Raw genomic sequence first — 18452 nt, forward strand, 5'->3', positions numbered from 1 at the left:
AAAGCCCAGACCAAGGCCCTGGGTCACCTGTCCATGGAGAGCAGGCAGTGGGCAGAGCTGCTGTGTAAGGTCAGGGCTCCAAGCCTCCTTGTTCTCTTTTCAAGTCTTCCAGGCTTGGCTTTGAGTGCAGGGAGGAAGGAGGGGCCTGACCAAAGTCCTGCCTGCCATGTGAGAGATTCCCCTTGGGATGGGATGGGTCTGTGCTCCACCCCTCAGGGGGATGGAAGAGGGTGCCAGGCTCACGAGCCATGGACCTTGTTCTGCACTCCTGTGGGTGTGGCAGGGGCTGGCCCTGGGCACTGCCCTGCCCTGCACGGGGGGCAGGAGGTCGTGCAGCCTCCCCCTGGCAGCAGCACCCGGAGCCAGGCTCCCATCGGGTCCTGCTCTGCTCCTGCTGGGAGGTGCCAGCCAGGGCCCTGCAGGGGTGGGCAGGGACCGCAGCTCCTGAGGGAGGAGAGTGTGGCACCTCCCCTGCTCCGGCAGAGCCTGTCACAGCACTGCCTGTCACAGCACTGCCTGTCACAGCACTGCCACCTCCTCCCGGCGCTCAAGGGAGAAGGGCTCCTCCATCTTGACATTCCTGGAGCAAGGGCTGCAGGCGCTGTGACAATGGCCAGAGGGAGGTGGGCAGCAGTGCCATGCAGGGGCTCCCCTGGGGCTGGGCTGTGCCTGGGCAGAGGATTCCTCTTCTCTTTATTCCTCTTGATGAGAGAGAATCTGATGAGGCTCAGGCTCAGGCTGTCCCCAAGCACAGACATTTGGGGGGTACTGGATTCTCCCTCTCTGCCTCACTTGGTGGTGCCAGGGTTGTGGCATTGTGTAAGCTGGAGCACCTCATCCTCTGCCCATGGCTCTGCAGAGCTGAAGGAGTGACTGGGGAGGGATTTCCTGGGCACACAGCAAGCCCATGGGAGAGCCAGGCTGGTGCCATGAGCTGTGTCCTGCCCAGATTTCTGCCTCCAGCACCATGTCCAGCACCAGCTGCCTGCCTGGCTTGGACTTCTGTGTGAGGGCATGTTTCCCACACAGAGCACAGCAATGAGAGCCAGGAAAGCTTCCAGAAAGGACAATCACCTGCCTGCCCTCAGACTGATGCAGTTCTGGATGTGACAGCCTGGGCTCAGCAAAGAGGAACCAAAGATAAATTGCTCCCCTGTCCTGATGGGCCTCAGGAGCTGGCACAAAGAGCAAGCAGCACTCTGGCCTGAAGTAGGAGACCCTGCCTGAAGAGCTCCACCCAAACCTGGGGCTCCCTCCTGTGTGCTGGAGCAGCTGGCAGTGGGCAGTGAATCCCAGTGGGCAGTGGGCAGTGAATGAATCCCAGCTGGCAGTGGGCAGTGAATCCCAGGAGCCTCTGGGCTGAGATGGTTTCTGTTCATGAGGTGATACCTGGAGTGTTTGGGCAGCCGCCCCTTGGCCAGGGCGTGTCACTGCACTGCCACCTCCCAGCCTGTGCCTCCTCGCGTGTGGAGCCGACAGGAGGGACATGTGCAGGAGGGACACGGAGCTGGAACTAGGACTGGTCCCTGCCTGTCATCCCGGGGAAGGAGGCAGTTCTGTGTGTGGTAGGGCTGGAGCAGCGCTGGGCACCAGCTCCTCCTTCGAGGGGGCTGAGCAGCGCCAGTCTGAACGGACAGACGGACAGGCTGCAGACAGACGTGCCTGCAGCTGGGGCAGCTGGCACCTCCTGCAGAGCTGACCCGGGGGCCGGGCCGCAGCCGGTTGCTGTCCCTCTCTGTGTGTTGTGGTGCCGATCTGTGCCTCACGGTCTCTGTGCCCGCAGTGTACGTGGTGGAGGAGCGGCGGAGGGACGACACGGGCGAGAGCGCCTGCCTGACGGCGTGCTGGACCGCGCTCTGCTGCTGCTGCCTCTGGGACATGCTGACCTGAGCCGCTGCCGCCCCGCCGCTCACCGAGTGCTATGCAGGCTCCCCACTCCTGTCCCGACTTCTTTCTGTTACTGTAATCAACGCTCTGCTTTGCACAGCCAAGAGTTCCCGTCTGTCCGTCCTAGCGCCTTGTCGGGGTGGGGGGTGCACTCCTTTATTTTAGTAAAGGAAAAAAAAAATCCCTTTTTAACATTTCTAAGACTTTTGTTGTAACTTTGAAGAATGTGCTAATGGTGTATTTCAGCCAAAGGCATTCTGATGAAATGTATATTTACCAGTTGAGATTTTCCTAGCCCTAGAGACGAAGACGTACGCAATAACTAAAGCCAACAGTTGATTTTTCTTCACTAGGTCCTGGCTGTCTCAGTGTCTGTCTGCATGGTGGGCATCCCCTCTGGTGCTGTCTTTGGCCTCTTGTGGGCACTCTGTGGGTGGGAGTCCCTGGTCTGGCACCTCCAAGCCCCTCATCCCACACAGGGCAGCACAGTTGGGTTTTTATCTTTGTTTCCCCTCCTGGAACCAGGGCCCTCTCCAGCAGCTCCTGGCACAGCAGAGCTGGGAGAAGCACGGGCTGGGCTGCTGTGTGTGTGCCCCAGCAGCTCCTGGGGCAGGGCTGGTCCCAAGCCCTGATCCATCATCCCACACTGCAGAGCAGAGGCTTGCAGGGGGTAAATTAATGGGTAAGAAGAGAAAAGCCATGGATTAATCTGGTGCTGAGGATTTAGAGCTGAAGCTGTCCCATGGCACGCCTGGCCAGAAAAGGGATACAAAGCTTTTGTCTGCAGAAAAGTGGGGACAATCTGCTGCTGGTTCCATGGAGTGTGTCCCACCCTGCTGCTCCCCCAGCCTTGGGAGCAGAGCCCCCCTGGTGTCCTGACATGCACCAGCTCTGCCTGGAGATCACCCAGGGATCTCGCCCTGCCTGCAAAGGACATTGCCCTCGCTGTCTCTTGGCTGAGCAGCCTGGGGCTCTGTACAGCTCTGGGCTCAGCAGTGCAGTCTGGGGCTCTGGCCTGGGCCAAGCTCATCTGTTTGGGGTTGATGAGAGTCCCTTGCAATTCCCTGTCCCCAGGAGCCTTCTTCTGGGGGCTGCCCTTCTGCAGCCATAAGCTCAGGTCTGTAGCCTGGTTTCCAGAGGTCCCTGCCCTGGGAATGAGCACTGTCACCTTCCCCATCACCTCCGTGGCAGCCTGGCAGCTGTCAGCAATCAGGAGTGGAGTCCCTGGGTCACCCTCCGCGGTGGGGGAAGGTGGAGCAGCCAAGGGCCAGCCCAGAGTGTGAGAGCACCCGTGTGCCTATGGGGTGACAGCATGGGGGGGCGGCAGCGGGACCTGGAACCTCCGGGATCCCGGGCAGCGGGACCTGGGAACCTCCCGGGCAGCGGGACCTGGAACCTCCGGGATCCCGGGCAGCGGGACCTGGAACCTCCGGGATCCCGGGCAGCGGGACCTGGAACCTCCGGGATCCCGGGAGCCTCCGGGAGGCGCCGGGAGAGCGGCGGGGGCCGGGCCCATGCGCTGCCCATAACGGCCACACGGTGGCGCTGCCCGGCCGCGCAACCGCGGCCCTGCCGGGGCGGGAACGGAGCGGGAATGAGGGAATGGAGCGGGACACAGGGAATGGAGCGGGGAACGGAGCGGGAACGGAGCGGGAACGGAGCGGGAATGGAGCGGGACAGAGGGGATGGAGCGGGACAGAGGGGATGGAGCGGGAATGAGGAAATGGAGCGGGAATGAAGTGGGACACAGGGAATGGAGCAGGAATGGAGAGGAATGAGGGAACAGAGCGGGAATGAAGGAATGGAGCGCGAATAAGGGAATGGAGCGGGACACAGAGAAAGGAGCGGGAATGGAGTGGGAATGAGGGACTGAAGCGGGACAGAGGGAATGGAGCCGGAATGAGGGACTGAAGTGGGACAGAGGGAATGACCCAGGGCACCAAGAATGACCTGGAGCAGTGGGAATGACCTCCTGGTCCCTGTCTGTGTCCATGTCCATGCCTGTGTCCATGTCCATGCCTGTGTCCATGTCCATGCCTGTGCCAGCCCTGCCCACCTCCCTCTTCCCCCACCACCCCTCCCCAGCAGGACCTTCCCAGTGCCCACATCCACAGGATGAGGCCCCTCAGCCCAACTCCTCCCAGCAGCCCCTTTCTCCATCACACCCCTGCAGGGAGAGCAGCCCAGAGACACGCGCTGTGTTTTATTAAGGTGGGTGGGGATCAGCCAGGGGTGCCACTACTGTGCCCTGCGGGCCATCAGCATCTCCCGGATATTGTCCTCTGCTTCCTTCACGCTCCGCTCCAGGTACGACTTCTTCTGCTGCAAGGCAGAAACCAGAGGTAAGTCAGGATGCCCCCAGCCCTGCCAGCACAAATCTGGGTACCAGGGCCCAAAGCCACCCAGGCAGAGCTGTGGGTGCTGGATGGGGCACCCACCACACTGCAGCTGTCCCATGTGGGGACAGCAGTTACTCACTCCCAGAGGCACAGGCACAGGGCAATGTTTACACAGACTGAATTTTGTTCCCCCCTGAAACCTCAGAGCTGCAAAAAGTGAGAGCCATGAACCTCAGCAAGGAAGGAAATCAAATCAGATCCTATAACTCTTGGAGTCTAGAGAGAGACTGACATGCTAAGCTTCCTTATGGAGACACAGCAAAACCCTCTCCTTGGGCACAAAAGGTTCTTTTTCCCAGCTGGGCCATTTTCTAACCCTATATCCTCCTTTCTATCAGCAATTCCCTGGCATCGTCACCAAGTACGTGTTTCCTTAATCATCTGTAATTAGGCTGGGCTTGGCAGGGAAGCAGCCCCAAGCCGTGCATCCCCTGATAGGAATTCAGTGTGCAGCGTTTTTCCTGCTGGTCTGGGTGCTCCTCTGTGGCTGGAAAAATCAGCACTTGGCTCTTTTGACTATTTTCTCTGGGTTTCCAAACAACAGACACAACAGTCTCCTCCAGTGTTGCTGTGAGCACAGGCTCCCGTGCTGCCCATGTAAAGCCCTGCCCTGGGCCATGCCAGCTCCCACTGAGCACTGGCAGGGTTGGCATTACATTCCAGGAGTCCAGGCCTCCACCCAGAGCATCCTGCCAGAGAGAGGCTCTGCCAGTCTCCAGTGCCAGGAGCCCAGTACAGCAGCAGTGCCCCCAAAGCCCACCCAAACCAAGGAGAGGTGAAGGGCAAGAACTGCTGTGCTGCCCTGAGAGCCTCACCCTGAGCCCATGGGACTTGTAATGCTGAAAATCCATTAGCCTGTGGAGCAGTCCTGCTGCCAGCACTGCCCCCCTCTCCCCCTGCTGTGGCACAGCTGCACACTCAGCTGGAATGGCCCTGCCATGAGCACATCTCTCCCAGCCCTGCTTCTGAAGGATGAAGGGTTTGTATTGAAATCCTAAATGCTGCTCCTGACAGCCAGGGCCAGGGTCATGGCCCAGGGCTCCTTGTCCCTCTCCCTGCTCCCAGGCACGTGGGGTCTCTTTCGCTTACAGGAACTGCTTTTGAGGAAACCACAGGGAGAGGAGCAGCCACAGGTTCCCACTGCCAGTGACTCAGTGACACAGAGCAGGACTCTGTCACCGCTGCGCTGTCCCCACGCTGCCGCACAGATGTCGAGGGATTTCCCGCATAGGGAACTGAGTCTGAGGGCAGCAAGAGGACACAGGCCCAAAAAACCCTTGTGGCTCAAAGCTTCACCTCGCTCTGCTGATCAGAGGAGGTTGGCAGCAGCAGAGCTGACTTCTAGGGGGACATTTTTTACTAAAGCTTTTTCTTAACACCATTAAATTAGTGCATGAAATAGTCCTGCCCTCCTGTCTCCTGCTCCCACCAGGCAGGAGGAGACAGCTTCAGAGAGCAGCTCTCCACAGACACACTGTCCAGCAGGACTGGGAGAGCCCAAGAGAACTTCAGACATCCCATCAGGAAGCCTTGCTGGTGCCCATGTGTGCCCCACTTCCATGAGGACAAGGGACCCTGACACAGCAGAGGAGCACCCACACAGCCCACACATGGACCCACACTGCACCCCTGACATGCTCTGCCCTCCCCATGGCAAAGGGCCTGGGTTTAAGGCCATTTCTGCACTTAGGCAGCAGCTGCAGTCCCAGGTAGGACAGGATTCAGGGAATTTTTCTTTACCTCAATCACTCTCCTTGGTCACCTAACTTCCGAGGCACAAGAATCTGGGCTGGTCCCAATACTTTCACTCCCTCCCAGAAGCAGTTTCCAGAGTCCCATCTCTGGGCTCCAGGAGCATCCTTTGAGCATTAAGGGGAGCCCTGCACCCACAGCCAGGGGCTGCAAACACCCTGAGCTGTCCTGCAGCCAGGCAGGAGCTGGGGCTGGCTCCCACTCCAGCCCACAGCCCGGATCACAGACGGGCGCCACACTTTCCGAGACACGTGGCAGAAGCGAGGTGTTTGTTCCCCAGGAAGGGGAACTGCAGCCTGGGCTCTGCTTCAGTCATCACCAGAGCAGGGGCAGGAGGCTGCTGCAAACCCCTCCCCACTGCCATTACCGGGGTCTAGACAGGAAACTCCGTCTCTCCCAGGGAGCAGCGCCGAGCGAGCGGCTGACACACGCTCTGCCCACTCACCCAGAGCCGAGACACAGAGCACAGCTCTGAAGTCATGCTGGAGGCTGTTCCGGCCCAGCCAGACCTGCCAGGCTGGTGGGATCTGTTCCCTGAACACCACCCTGCATCCCCAACCCCACCTCCAGCATCCAGCTCACAGCTTGCATTTGCACCGCAGCCCGAGTTAACCCTATGTCCTCTGAGCCCTGGTTTGGGCCAGCCTGTGGCTGCTGTGCATCAGCTGATGCATTCCCCTGGGAAAATGTGTTTGCTGCTCCAGGAGATCATCCTCTGCTACCTGTGCCATGGCAAGTGCAGCCTGGGGGAATTCCCAGGGCAACGTCAAAACTGCGCTGCTGGTTTTGGTCCCTCGTGAAACCAAAGGTGGCTGCTGCTCTCTGAAGCCTCTGGTTTCACTCCTACAGCTGTAGCTCCAGTGCTCACCTGTCAGGAGCCCAGGGGGACATGGCAGCAGCCCAAGGGGACATGGCAGCAGCCCAAAGGGGCACAGCAGCAGCCCAAAGGGGCACAGCAGCAGCTCAAGGGGACATGGCAGCAGCCCAAGGGGGCACAGCATCTCACTGGCCTGCCCCACTGTGAGCTGCTGACCCACAGCTCCTACTCACCACACCAGTGCCCTGAACTGCCCCCACCCTCCCCCAGCTCCTGTGGGCCCCTGGACAGGTAAGGTGGGTGCCCAAATCAGCCTCAGATGCCACTGCCTGAGCCACAGAGCTCCAAGGAAGAGCAGAGAAAGGAGAGAGGCTTTGAGAAGGCAGCAGGGGGAAGTTGCCACATGACACTGAGCTCCCAGAAAAGCCCCAGCTTCCGGCTGACAGCAGGGCCAGGCTCCACAGGAGGCTGGGCAGTGCCCCTGGTGTGCTGCTCTCCCCCTGAAGTGTCACCAGGAGTGTGGCAAGGCAGTGACAAGGAAACCCAGAGGGCACGACAGGAAGCAGCAGCTGGTGTGTCAGCCAAGGGCTCCAACTGCAGCAAGGGGCTGGTTCCTCCTCCTGCTTCACAACTCCCACAGCCACTTGCTAGAAAATTATTCCACAAAACTCTCTTGTGGGGTTTTACTGAAACTTATTTCAGAGGAACAGCCTCTGACCAACACTGGCAGGCCCTGGCAGCTCCCTGCTGCCAGAGAAAGGCCAGTGTGTTCCCATGAGCCAGGCACAGCTCCCTCACACAGGGAGGGATGACCCAGGGCTGCAGGTCCCGTCAGCACTGGAGAATCTTCTCCCCCACAGAGCAAGGAAGGGGAGCTGGAGGCTGCACAGGACAGGGTGCGTGGGAATGGAGCAGGATCTGCAGCTACAGGACTCCAGGTGGACAGCACGCTTCCAAAACTGAGCCAGCTGACCTGATCCAGCCCAGGACATGCTCTTGCCTCCTCATTTCTTCCTGCCACAGGCCACCCACCAGTTCTCATCCACTCTCTCCTCTGTGGTGACAGCCCTCTGATCCCCCTTCTGCCCCACACAGAAAGGGCTCTGCCACCTGCACTGGGACACAAGACCAACACACAGGCACTGCTACAGCCCAGTGAGGTCTGGGCCACCTGCAGAACACTGACAGGGTGCAAACCCACAGAGGATGGCCCCAAAAGCCAGTGCAGCCAATGCCTCCCAGCCTGGTTTCCCAATTCCTTTAAGCTAATACCACTCCCAACAGTTCCTTCCCCGGGCAGGAAGGGCTGCAGCACTTGGGAACAAGACAAACCACAGCCCTGATGATCTGTCTCAAAACTAGCCCCAAAGGAAGTGTTCTCACCTAAATCTGCTTTCTGGAAACAGAATTGCCATACTAATAGCTGTCTGGCACCAGGATGGAGAGCAAGAAGATCTCTCCTTGGGCAGCAGAGCCAATTCCACCAGCTGGGCCTCCCAGCACATCCTGGGGGCTCAGAAACTGGAGTTTGCACCTCTCCTGCCCCTGAGTATAGATGTGTCACCAACCTGGCCCATATTCTCCTCTGCCAGCTCTAGGAGCCTTTTCCACCTCCAAGGCTTCCTCCAGCCTTCCTAAAAAAGGTGTGCAAGGCAAAGGGTGTGTGTGGTTCAGTGCAGCTACATGGACTAAAAACACCTTCTCCCACAGCTGGAGGTGCACCCAAAATGGGACTGACCACTCAGGCAGCCCCATCTGACAGGCAATGCACATCCATCCATCCATCCATGAACCCTGCCCAGGAGGAATGGTGGCTGTCCAGCTGACAGCTCCACAGGCAGAGCTGCAGGGCCTGGCAGGGAAGGCACCACCAGCCCCAGGAGGAGAAGGGAGGGCAGGGCACTGATATGCCATGGGCCTGGTGGGATGCAATGCCCACTGCCAATACATTCCCAGACACCTGTGGGGGGCTGCAGGCATTGGCTTTGGGGGTTCCATCAGGCCTGGCTGCCTCTGTGATTGCTGGTGTAGGAAGTGCAGACTCCTGGAAGCACCAGCTTGGCTGGCCCCAGCCTGGGGCAGTGCAGCAGCACCACGAGCCAGCCCTCGCTGTGCACGCTCCTGACCAAGGAGTGCTGGCGTGCCCAGCTGTGCCCTGGCACGGGTGGCTGCAGCCAAACAACATCAGAGGACTCGCCCTGGCACCACCCCGTTCCTCAGCCCTCCCCTGCCCTTCACTCCCCATGGCAGCAGTGCCTGCTCCCTGACCAGCTCCGCGCTGTTTGCTTTTGGCAGCAGCTGTGGAAAGACTCGAGCGAATGCAAATACAATTCCAGCTCACACCCCAAAGAAGAAAAGGAGCTGTGGTTAACAGAAGTGGCCCGTGGCCTTTTGACACGGCAGGAGTCACCTCCTGCTCCAGCCTCCACCTCTGCTCCCATTGCATCACGCAGCTGCTGCTGCTGCTGGAGAGGCCCGAGCTCCTCACGATGACGCACCCGGACCTGGCATTCCTGGCAGATTAAAGAGCCAGCATCCACAGATTCCACAGCAAGAGAAAACTATTAATCAGCTTTTCTTGGATGGGCTTTTGATGATCAAAGCACTGCCTTCCCCCCAGCACTGTGATTCAGACGCCTCTGCCTTCAGGGAGAGCAGCTTGGCCGCTGCCAGCCCCGCATGTGGCAGGGCCTTGGCTCCAGCCGGTGGCTCAGTGGAACAGGGGACAGCATTGTCACCCACCCCAAGAGCCCAAACAGCCCTGTGCTCCCAGAGAGAACAGACACAGCAGCCTTGCCCATCCATGCTGCCATACCCTCCCCCTCACAGGTGAGTTTCCTGTGTCAAGTCATGGTTTATCACTCAACATCCACTTTTGCTCTTCAAATTCCACTCCTCTCACGTCACCTCTGCAAATGAAAGAAAGCTTCAACCTCTGACCTGCAAACACAGATTTGCTTAGGCCCAAACAAAAATGTTTCCATGGAAATTTTAGGATCTAGTATTGGAACATCCCTATTCATTTCAGCCTGTTCTTTTTTTCCCCATTTTTGTTTTTTAAAGTGTTTTACTGTGAGCTTGTTTTACACCCAACTTGTGAGGACAAAACAAGCTGGCAGGTCCCTTCCCAGAGAATATCTCCCTTCCCATGGCTCTCAGCATGCTTGGCTACCAGCCACCAGATTCTGGCATCCCACTCTCACACTCGGAAGGCTTCCGTTGAGGAACACTGCAGTCTTCAGGCATGATGCAGTGCCTCAAACAGGAGCCCTGAGACAACTCATCCTGTGACACCTCAGCAACCCTGTGGCTAGCCAAGAACTTCTGTATCCCCCAAAGTTAACCCAAACCATTTTTGGCATTGCCTGAAGGCTCTGTGGGAAAGTGATCAGCAGATCCTGAGTTAGAGTTGGGAGCACATGGTTGACTGGAGAAGATCTTCCCTGGGAGGATGGCAAACTGTGCTGCCTGTGCACTGGGGGACCAGGCAGCACCAGCCTGAGCTGCCCTCACTCTTGGGGCCACCACTGCTGTTCAGGGCTTGGCAGTGCCCAAACTCCCTGTGGAGAGGAGCACTCCAAGCCCTGGCATGCACACCCTGGGGAAGGCAAACATTTTGGTCAGACTAAGCTCATGGAAGATGATGTGCTAAAGACACCGTGCTCTGTTTACAGGATTTCACTCTGAACCCCTGAACAGGAAGGAGGTGAACCTGCTGAACAGCACCCAGCTGCTCCTGCTCCAGGAGAAGCTGAAGTAGTGGACACCAGCAAGGGGGTGGGGTAGGTCTGCAGGCAGCCCTACGCCCTGATGGGTCCACCCAGCACTGGTCCTCACCCAGCTGAACACTGTGGCACATGTACACACTGGGAATTGCTACTCTACAGCAACCACCAAATATTTAGATACACTTCAAGACTTTCCAAGCAGTTATTGCCTCAGGAAGTTGCCCAGAGTTTGCTCAAGAATGAATGGCCTGGAATAGGAAGGGAGCCCAGCTGGTTTCTGACGACAGCTGCTGACAGAAGCGTGATGCCATATACCAAAGAGGAGAAGTGATGATTCACACCCTGGTTTTCACCATCTCTTCCTTCCACAAGGTAAAGGGGACCCACAGAACTATCTGGGTTAGAGTGTAGAAGAGAAAACATCAAGCATACACCTACATTTGCCAACTCAAGAGAATTCTTACAAGCACCTGCCTAAAGAACTGCTGGTGCAAACATCATGGTGCACTGATCCTACTGCAGCACAACCAGCTGGGCTTCCCCCATCATTACTGAAGCACCTCGAGGAACATACTCTGAAAAAGCTAAGCTGGAAAAACCCCATTAAGTTCCATTCTTCCTGCCTTCAAGAGAAGAAGGGGCAGAAAGCCAGGCTGCCTGCCAGCCTTTCTGCCCAACCCCAGCCTCATGGCAGCAGCACTTCACATGGACCCACTGTCTGAGCCACAGGACAGCACTTTCAGCAGAGATGGAGACAGCTGCTCTTGGTGAGAGGGAAATGATGGATTATTCCAGTGAACTCCTGCACCCTAGCCTGATGTGAACTACTACAAAAGCAAGTCGATGAGAACCTTTCAGTAGGTGGCAGCAGAAATGTATTATCAACCCAAAGGATTCCTTTAGGGACACCCCTTCTTGGCACAATTCCCCATTCAGAGCAGTTTCCAGGAGTACACTGCTCCAGGCTGGATACTGCACCCTAACCAGGTTATGACAGCAGAGTCAGGTCAAACAGAGAACTTGGGGAGGGGAAACTCACTCAGATCCTGAAAACCCCCACGTGTTTCGGCGGAAGCGTCCCTCACCAAACTGCCTCTTGCAAAACGTGGTAAGTTCCCCATGCCAGTGCCTCAGTTTCTGTGGTCCTGCAGAGCTGGTGTGGCTCATCAGGATCCCTCCTGGCAGTAGGACTTGTGCAAAACCATACCACACCTTTCAGCTCTCGCAGTCCTGGCCAAGCAAGGCCACTTTAAAAGCAAAATCATTTCCATACATTTCAAAGACAAATCAGCAACAAGAAGTTGGTGTCAACTCCCACCTAGGCAGTATCACCCCCTCAGTTCAGACAGCCCCGAGCTCAGAGCAGCCACATGCCCACCACCATGGCATGAGGGACAGAGCAGGGGTGACCCAGCAGTGGGGACAGCAGGAAGCATGACAGTGAGGGCTGCCCTGCATACCTGGGAGCAAGGTGTGGCTTTGTACAGCTGACTCAGGGCTGGGTCAGGGCTCCAACAGGCAGGAACATGCTTTCCAAATAATCGTTTCCTGTTCTCCCCAGGCGAGATGGAGGAGGAGATGGAAGCAGGCTGAAGGTTTATCAGGCACAGATAATCCCCCTCCCCAGAGCTGCTTGGCACAAAGGCAGCCAGGAGCCACTGCAGGGGCCTGGTGACTAAGGGAAGGACAGCAGTGCTGGGTTTGTGACTAATTATTACTCATGCAAGGAGGAATTTGGAGAGGGACCCACATTCAGCTCAGCTCGTTGCTTTGGATACTTCTGCAGCCATAAGCACAAAGGAGAGCTTTGACAATGAATCAGACCCTGCTCTAAAATGAAAGACTTATCAACCAACTTGGTGTTAAAATGATTTCAGTGTAACCATAAAGGCAGCTTAATGCTAATCAGAGGAAACAAACCATGTTTTCAGGCTCAGATGAGTAAATGTAGGTTCCTGGATGGACAAAACCATTTAGACACAGCAGCAGAAGTGGGTTTTTATTAATGCATAGTGTGTTTCACTTTCTTCTGAATTACAAAGGAATGTGAGTGGACTGGCAGGAGTTGCTTGAAAGTTTTCTCTGTTAGGTTGCTGGGGTTTTTTTTAATCAAGAGTAATCCCCCTCCCAAAAAAAACCATAACAATGTTCAGAGATGCCTTTATTTTGAAAGCCTGTCTATAAGTAGCCAAAAAGACTTAAAAGGAAGCAAACAACCCCCACGTTAATGATCCTCTTGCTTTTAAAATCTACAATTATCCACCCAAAAATAAAGGTAGGAAGACTGAAAGCAAAGTCATCAAATTCCAGTTCTTCCTTCATAAAGCCTTTGCCCTCTCAGCTTGTTTGTGTGCTTACTTTGCAGTCTGCAGTACAGGGAAGACTAACAAAGAATTACTAATTAAATAACTGCTTGCAAAAATCTGGGAGTTTGAAAACTTGTTGCAGCGAATGATTACTCCAAATGAGAGATCCAGCCTTGCCACTGCATTCCCACACACATGTGATGATATAAATACACGTCATTGCACTCAAATCAGCATTACCCACAACCATTCTTCACAAAAATGTGGTGAGACATTAGTTTTTATAAGGCAGCCCAGGTCCAAGGTGGCAGATGACCTCTCCAGAGAGCTGGGAATCCCCTCTCCCCTTTGAAATGTGAGAATTTCTTTCCCTGTGCCTATAAGATTCCAACATCATGTTTTGCAACCAGTGACTTGTGCACTATTTAACACATGACAAGCTTCTTACACAATTTTCAAAGCAGAACATACTGTTATTTGATCTTTATCTAACAAATTTAACACAGGACTAAGAGCCAGCTTTTAAACAGATCCACCTCCTTCCCTGCAGATACTGAGGAACACTTGCTGCCTTTAAAATCTGCCAGGTGCTGGCTGCACACAGCTGATTTCCATCTGTCTGCAATGAAAGGTGACAGTCACACAACAGAGAAACACCCATGAAGTTCAGCTGTAAGAATACAATCCTTTTGCCACCCTCATTTTTGAGAAACAAGACAGACCTTGAGGCTTTAAACATTAAAAAGCAAGTGAAGTGAATGATTCCTCACAGCTGTGAAGGCCTGTTCTTCATGTAACCATCAGCAGAGTCAGTTTGGGGAACAGAAAGAATTAGAGAAGCATTAGCTATGCCCCAATTCCTCCAGCATTTACCTTAAATTGTGTGGCCCCAGTCCAATGTCAGAGGGGCTCTCCACAAAGCAGGATTTTGTGTTGGTAGCATTAGCTCTGTGTCCATTACACTCTCAACCTCCTCAGTGTTTTGTCATTTTGAAGTTACTTTTCTCATTGCTCAGAGTATCTTTCATTTCAAAAATCAGGAATGAGAACACAGATTCTCCTCCCTGTAAGACAGCCAGACCTATAGGGAAAAAAAGGAGCTTTGGCTACTCCCTTCTTCAAAACAAGGCTCTCATGGAGGGCAGAGCACTGGTAACAGCCCTGCCCATGCAGGCTGTGCTCTGCTCTCCCATGGGAGTGCCTGTGGATGCTCCACAGCTGACAGGCAGGCAGCTGGACCACCCATGTCCTCAAAAAGCAAACTAAGCCTGCAGCTTTGCAGCCTGAAACACAGGAGCAACCCTCAGTGAGGGCACAGCCTCAGACATGGGATGACACCAGCCAAGAGAGTCAAGATGAAACACATTTCCCAGGAATGTCACCAAGTCCAAATGTCTGTGTCCAGAAGGACCTGCCCAGACACCCAGAGCTGCCTCTGACACCCAAAGCCATGCAAGATGCTGGGTTTGGCCTGGCCTGGTCCCCACTGAGGGGCTCTGCAGCTCATCTTCACCCTAACATCCATCATGTGTAGAGATCCCATAGCTTCCTCCTAAAATGTCCACACAAGCCCAAATACTAATCCCACATGGTAACCTCACTTCCAAACTCCACCTATCCCCACCTTAGGTGTCCTGCCTCCCTCTAGAGCAAGCAGAGGGACTGACCTTGCCTGTGCACACTCAGGGAAACAAGGGGCAACTTCAGTGACAACGTGTTTAAAATCCTGCTCCCGGTACGTGCGCTCATGCCAGCAATGGAATGAGGGAACAGCACCCTCATCCAAAGTAGAATCTGCTCCAGGCTAATGCACAGAGAGTTATTCTTGAGGCTTCCCCTCTCCAAAGCAAACAGGAGCATTCCTTATTTCCCCCTGGTTAGTTAAAAAGCCAACCACACATTCCTGGGCACTGGCCTACCCCAAGCAAACCATGTGATGAGAACTTCTGCGCCATAAAACGCTGGAAGAAATTGGTCTAACTTGGGAACAGCCTAACAATTGCTACCTTCTGATGAGCATTTTGTGGCCTGCAAAGAGCACCACAAATCTCGAGACCTGTTTTCACATCGTTAGAGCCACCCACAGAATTGGCCTCCATGCTGAGGGTTTCAGTAAAGAATGAAGGGGAGTTGGAGCACGTTGGAGGCTGGGACCACACCGAGCAGGTCCATCCCAGCCATACCTGCCCCAGGCTCCAGCGCTTCTCCCCAGCCACACCTCATCAAAATCTTTGTTCCCACAGGGGAAGAAAACATTGCTGTGGCAACTGTCAGAGCCGACTCATCACAGGGGGGGCACCGCCACTGCGCCTCAGGGCTGCAGCAAAGCCATTTCAAAGCTCCCAGGAAAAGCAGATTAGAGAAATGGAAGCTGCAGCACGAGCAGGACTGTGCTCAGGCAACACAGTCAGTGGTCACCTGAAGGCATTTCAGTGCAGTCACTGTGTAACTTCATCAGCTTTGCAAACATCACCTGAGGCTTTAAACATGGAGCACAGCAGTGTTTGAGAGCACAGTGTTCCTTCCTCCACCAGGAAGGAGAGCAAAGACATTTTCTGTGTGGGATAGGGAAATTGGACATGGTGTTTTAGGGCTCGCATGAAGGATTTCTGAATTAGAAATCAAGCCTTTAGGTACAGCTTTCTTGATTATATTTTCTACTCCAGGCAGGCAGAGAAGAAACCAACCAACCCTTTATCTCGGCAGCAGTAAACTTTCAGTCTCCCACAGGCATGTGAAAGAATTGCCTGGGAAACAAGCACACAGCTATGTTGTGGTCAGAGTTTAAAACCAAAATCCAATTCCCCCGGAAAGCTGCAGGTTGCTTTTGCCCTTTTCCCAAAGGAGCTAAATTCAGTGGCACACAGCAGACGGAGCTGCCCAGCAGAGCCTCCCCCTTATTTGTTATTTTTAGCAATTTAGTCTGACAACGCCTGACAACTAAACAAGCTGAATATAGCAGGAGAGAAGGGGACTATCAGATATTATCAGAGAAAGCACACAGTGATAATCACTTTCTCCACCCCTAATGAAGAATCAATTTTCCATGTCTTTATAACATCATAGAGTTTGTTCTTTTTAAAATGCCACATTTAAAAACAGAATCCATCTAGTGCTACAATGGAAACGGATAACATTTCCTGAAACAAAGCATTGTTCCACCCCTCACATATCATGTTCCCTTAAAAACAAGGGAAGAAAAACATTACTTGGTTTTTCTCCTAATACTGCACAAACATTGCTGAGCTAAAAAGAGTCTGTGCTCATCCCTTTAGAATGCTTTCAAAATAGATTTAACACATACCCCTTGTACCGTGAAACACAACAAGAATTTGATAGTATCAGGACTGGAAAAATCCAATCCTGCTAAGCAGGACGTGTCCCATGCCAGAGTGTGAGGGAGCTGATGGCACCAATCTCTGGAGGTTTGGGTGAGCCCCGCTGGCACAGCCTGCCAGCAGGCACAGCTACTGTGCCAGCAAGCCTGGGCAGTGTGTTTGGATTCCAAAGGATTAGATACAAGTTGTGAAGTTCAGAAAGCCACACAGGTGCATATGGAGTTGGCAGACTGAGAACATTGGGGCTGCTCAGCTTGGAGATGAGGAAACATCACTGCACCTTCCAGGACCTGAAGGGGCATATAGGGAAGCCAGAGAGATACTCTCCATCACTGGAGTGACAGGACAAGGAACAATGGGTTCAAACTGAAAGAGAGGAAATTTAGTGGGGAAACTAGAAAGAAATTCTTTACTAATTCAGGATGGTGAAGCCCTGGCACAGGAAGCCCAGAGAAGCTGTGGCTACTCCATACCTGCAGAGACCTGGGCCAATGGAAGGTGTCCCTGCCCATACTAGAGCGGTGGAGATGAGATGATCTTTAAAGCCATCCAAACCTTTCAACAAAAACCAGTCTATGATTTTATTTTTATATCTATATACACTTAGCTATATCCACATCCACACACAACTTTAACAAGCAGGGTAAAGCTACCTTTGGTTTTCTTCAGACAACTTCTGCAGAATAACTAACTGCATCATCCACACCCAGACCCCTTGGTGCTTTCAGAACACAGCTCCTCTCACCAAGTATAATGTGTGTCCCAGCCAAATTTTATTTTCCCAGCCCTTCACAAGGACAGGTCTGGCTGTCCTTGCTGCAAGGAAGCCCAAACCAGCAGCAACCCATCAGTTTTGTGATGCTGCCTGGAAAACCTGGAAAAATACAATGCACTGCTTTAACAGTAGAGAAACCCACGAGAGAGAAGCGAGGGAATGACTGCAATCATGTAGTGCAGTGGAGAGTGTCAGAGGGAGAAGAGAGACAAAACTCCTCACAGTTTTCAAAGTTCACTGGCAGCTGTGAATGCCAGCAAAACCAGCTCACACCTCTGAAGCAAATTAAAGACATATTTTCAGGAACAGGCAGCTGGAGATCTCCTTGCTATGCAGCTGGATGGATTTCCAGAAGAGCTCAGCAGTGAACCCAGCCCTCCTCTGCAAACTCCTCTGTAAACAGCACCAAGGTAGAGGGAAGAGCATTTCTCAGATTCAGGAATGTATCAAAAAATACACATTTCACAGTAATGTCATCATAGCAAAGCACAATTGCCTCGAGCTCAGCTATGTGAGTAATGAGATCAGCCACACCATAGGGTACTGGGGGATTACTCTGACCAGCCTGATTCAGCTGTGCCAAGTGAGAAATGTGAGTAAGTCACAAGGTAGTTAACAATGTAAAATATAAACCTAAGCTTTAAAACCCTTGCAGTTTTAATAATGAATGGAGAGATGTTTAACCTTTCTTGGTTTGATATTTATTTTACAACGATGTGGTAGAAGCACAAGGTCACAAAGTTTCACATTCTTTCCTGCTTTGGTCACAACTTGTTTTCAGGACAGCAAAATCCCCTGCTCCTGTGATAAGTGCTCTCTGAGTTGGACCCAGGTATTTCCCCTGAAATCTCAGTTTCCAGCAGTGTCAGCCTAAGTGCTTGTCCTCTCTCATGGGGAATCCCAGGCCTAAGGAAAACCCTCTTCACAAAACTGCCACGGCCAGCTGGAAGGAGATCACTTAAAAGATGGACCTGAATGTTTACTTAACACAAACTTTTGAAAGTGTTAGCATTCTGAGCCCTACTACTCATGATTAAAAAGAAAAACCAACCCATGTGGCAACCACCTTTCCACTCCACCTTTTGAGACAGTCTCAGTTTTGAGACTATTGCTGGAAACTTCAACTCAATGACCATAACCAGAGATTCAGCAACGAAGCAGAAAAACACATTTGTGAAGCAGCCAGTTCTGAGGCTTTGTGTAAGAACAGCAAGGTTATAATTTGTGGGAAAATCCACGCATTCTGCTGAACTCAGCGATCGGGAAGTTCAGGAGGTAAGATAATTCCCCACCAGGAACAGGAAGAAACCCAGATGGCACAGCTGAAGGGCACAGTAGCCAAGAGACTGACCACAGCTGGCAGCAAGGGACCCCAGTTTATAAACAGGCTGCCAGCCACATTCCACCTGCTCCCACAAACCCAGAGGTGCTGCCAGCCACATTCCACCTG

The 18452-nt window shown here is 53.6% G+C and overlaps 2 protein-coding genes and 1 long non-coding RNA gene across 8 annotated transcripts in view; 2 read left to right on the top strand and 1 right to left on the bottom strand.

Annotated features, from left to right (window-relative positions):
- Positions 1-2239, top strand: part of CYSTM1 (cysteine rich transmembrane module containing 1) — a 67677-nt gene extending 65438 nt beyond the window's left edge. For all 5 annotated transcript variants that reach the window (XM_077186507.1, XM_077186508.1, XM_054642547.2 and 2 more), the window contains exon 3: positions 1784-2239. In XM_077186507.1, coding sequence (XP_077042622.1) covers positions 1784-1890 — 107 coding nt within the window. In that variant the 3' untranslated portion in view covers positions 1891-2239. The remainder of the gene's footprint in view (positions 1-1783) is intronic.
- A 1831-nt stretch (positions 2240-4070) lies between these two features.
- Positions 4071-18452, bottom strand: part of PFDN1 (prefoldin subunit 1) — a 31784-nt gene continuing 17402 nt past the window's right edge. The window contains exon 4 of the mRNA XM_054642871.2: positions 4071-4209. Within this exon, the coding sequence (XP_054498846.1) occupies positions 4126-4209 (84 nt within the window). The 3' untranslated portion in view covers positions 4071-4125. The remainder of the gene's footprint in view (positions 4210-18452) is intronic.
- Positions 4143-13660, top strand: LOC129126715 (uncharacterized). 2 transcript variants are annotated; one of them, XR_013184371.1, is made up of 2 exons: positions 4143-4229; positions 9151-13660. It is a non-coding gene; the product is annotated as an uncharacterized LOC129126715 (long non-coding RNA). The 2 variants fall into 2 exon arrangements; XR_013184370.1 differs by having other exon boundaries at positions 4150-4229; positions 9154-13660.

The sequence above is a fragment of the Agelaius phoeniceus genome, chromosome 15, assembly GCF_051311805.1.
Source record: "Agelaius phoeniceus isolate bAgePho1 chromosome 15, bAgePho1.hap1, whole genome shotgun sequence".
In the NCBI taxonomy this organism is placed as follows: Eukaryota; Metazoa; Chordata; class Aves; order Passeriformes; family Icteridae; genus Agelaius; species Agelaius phoeniceus.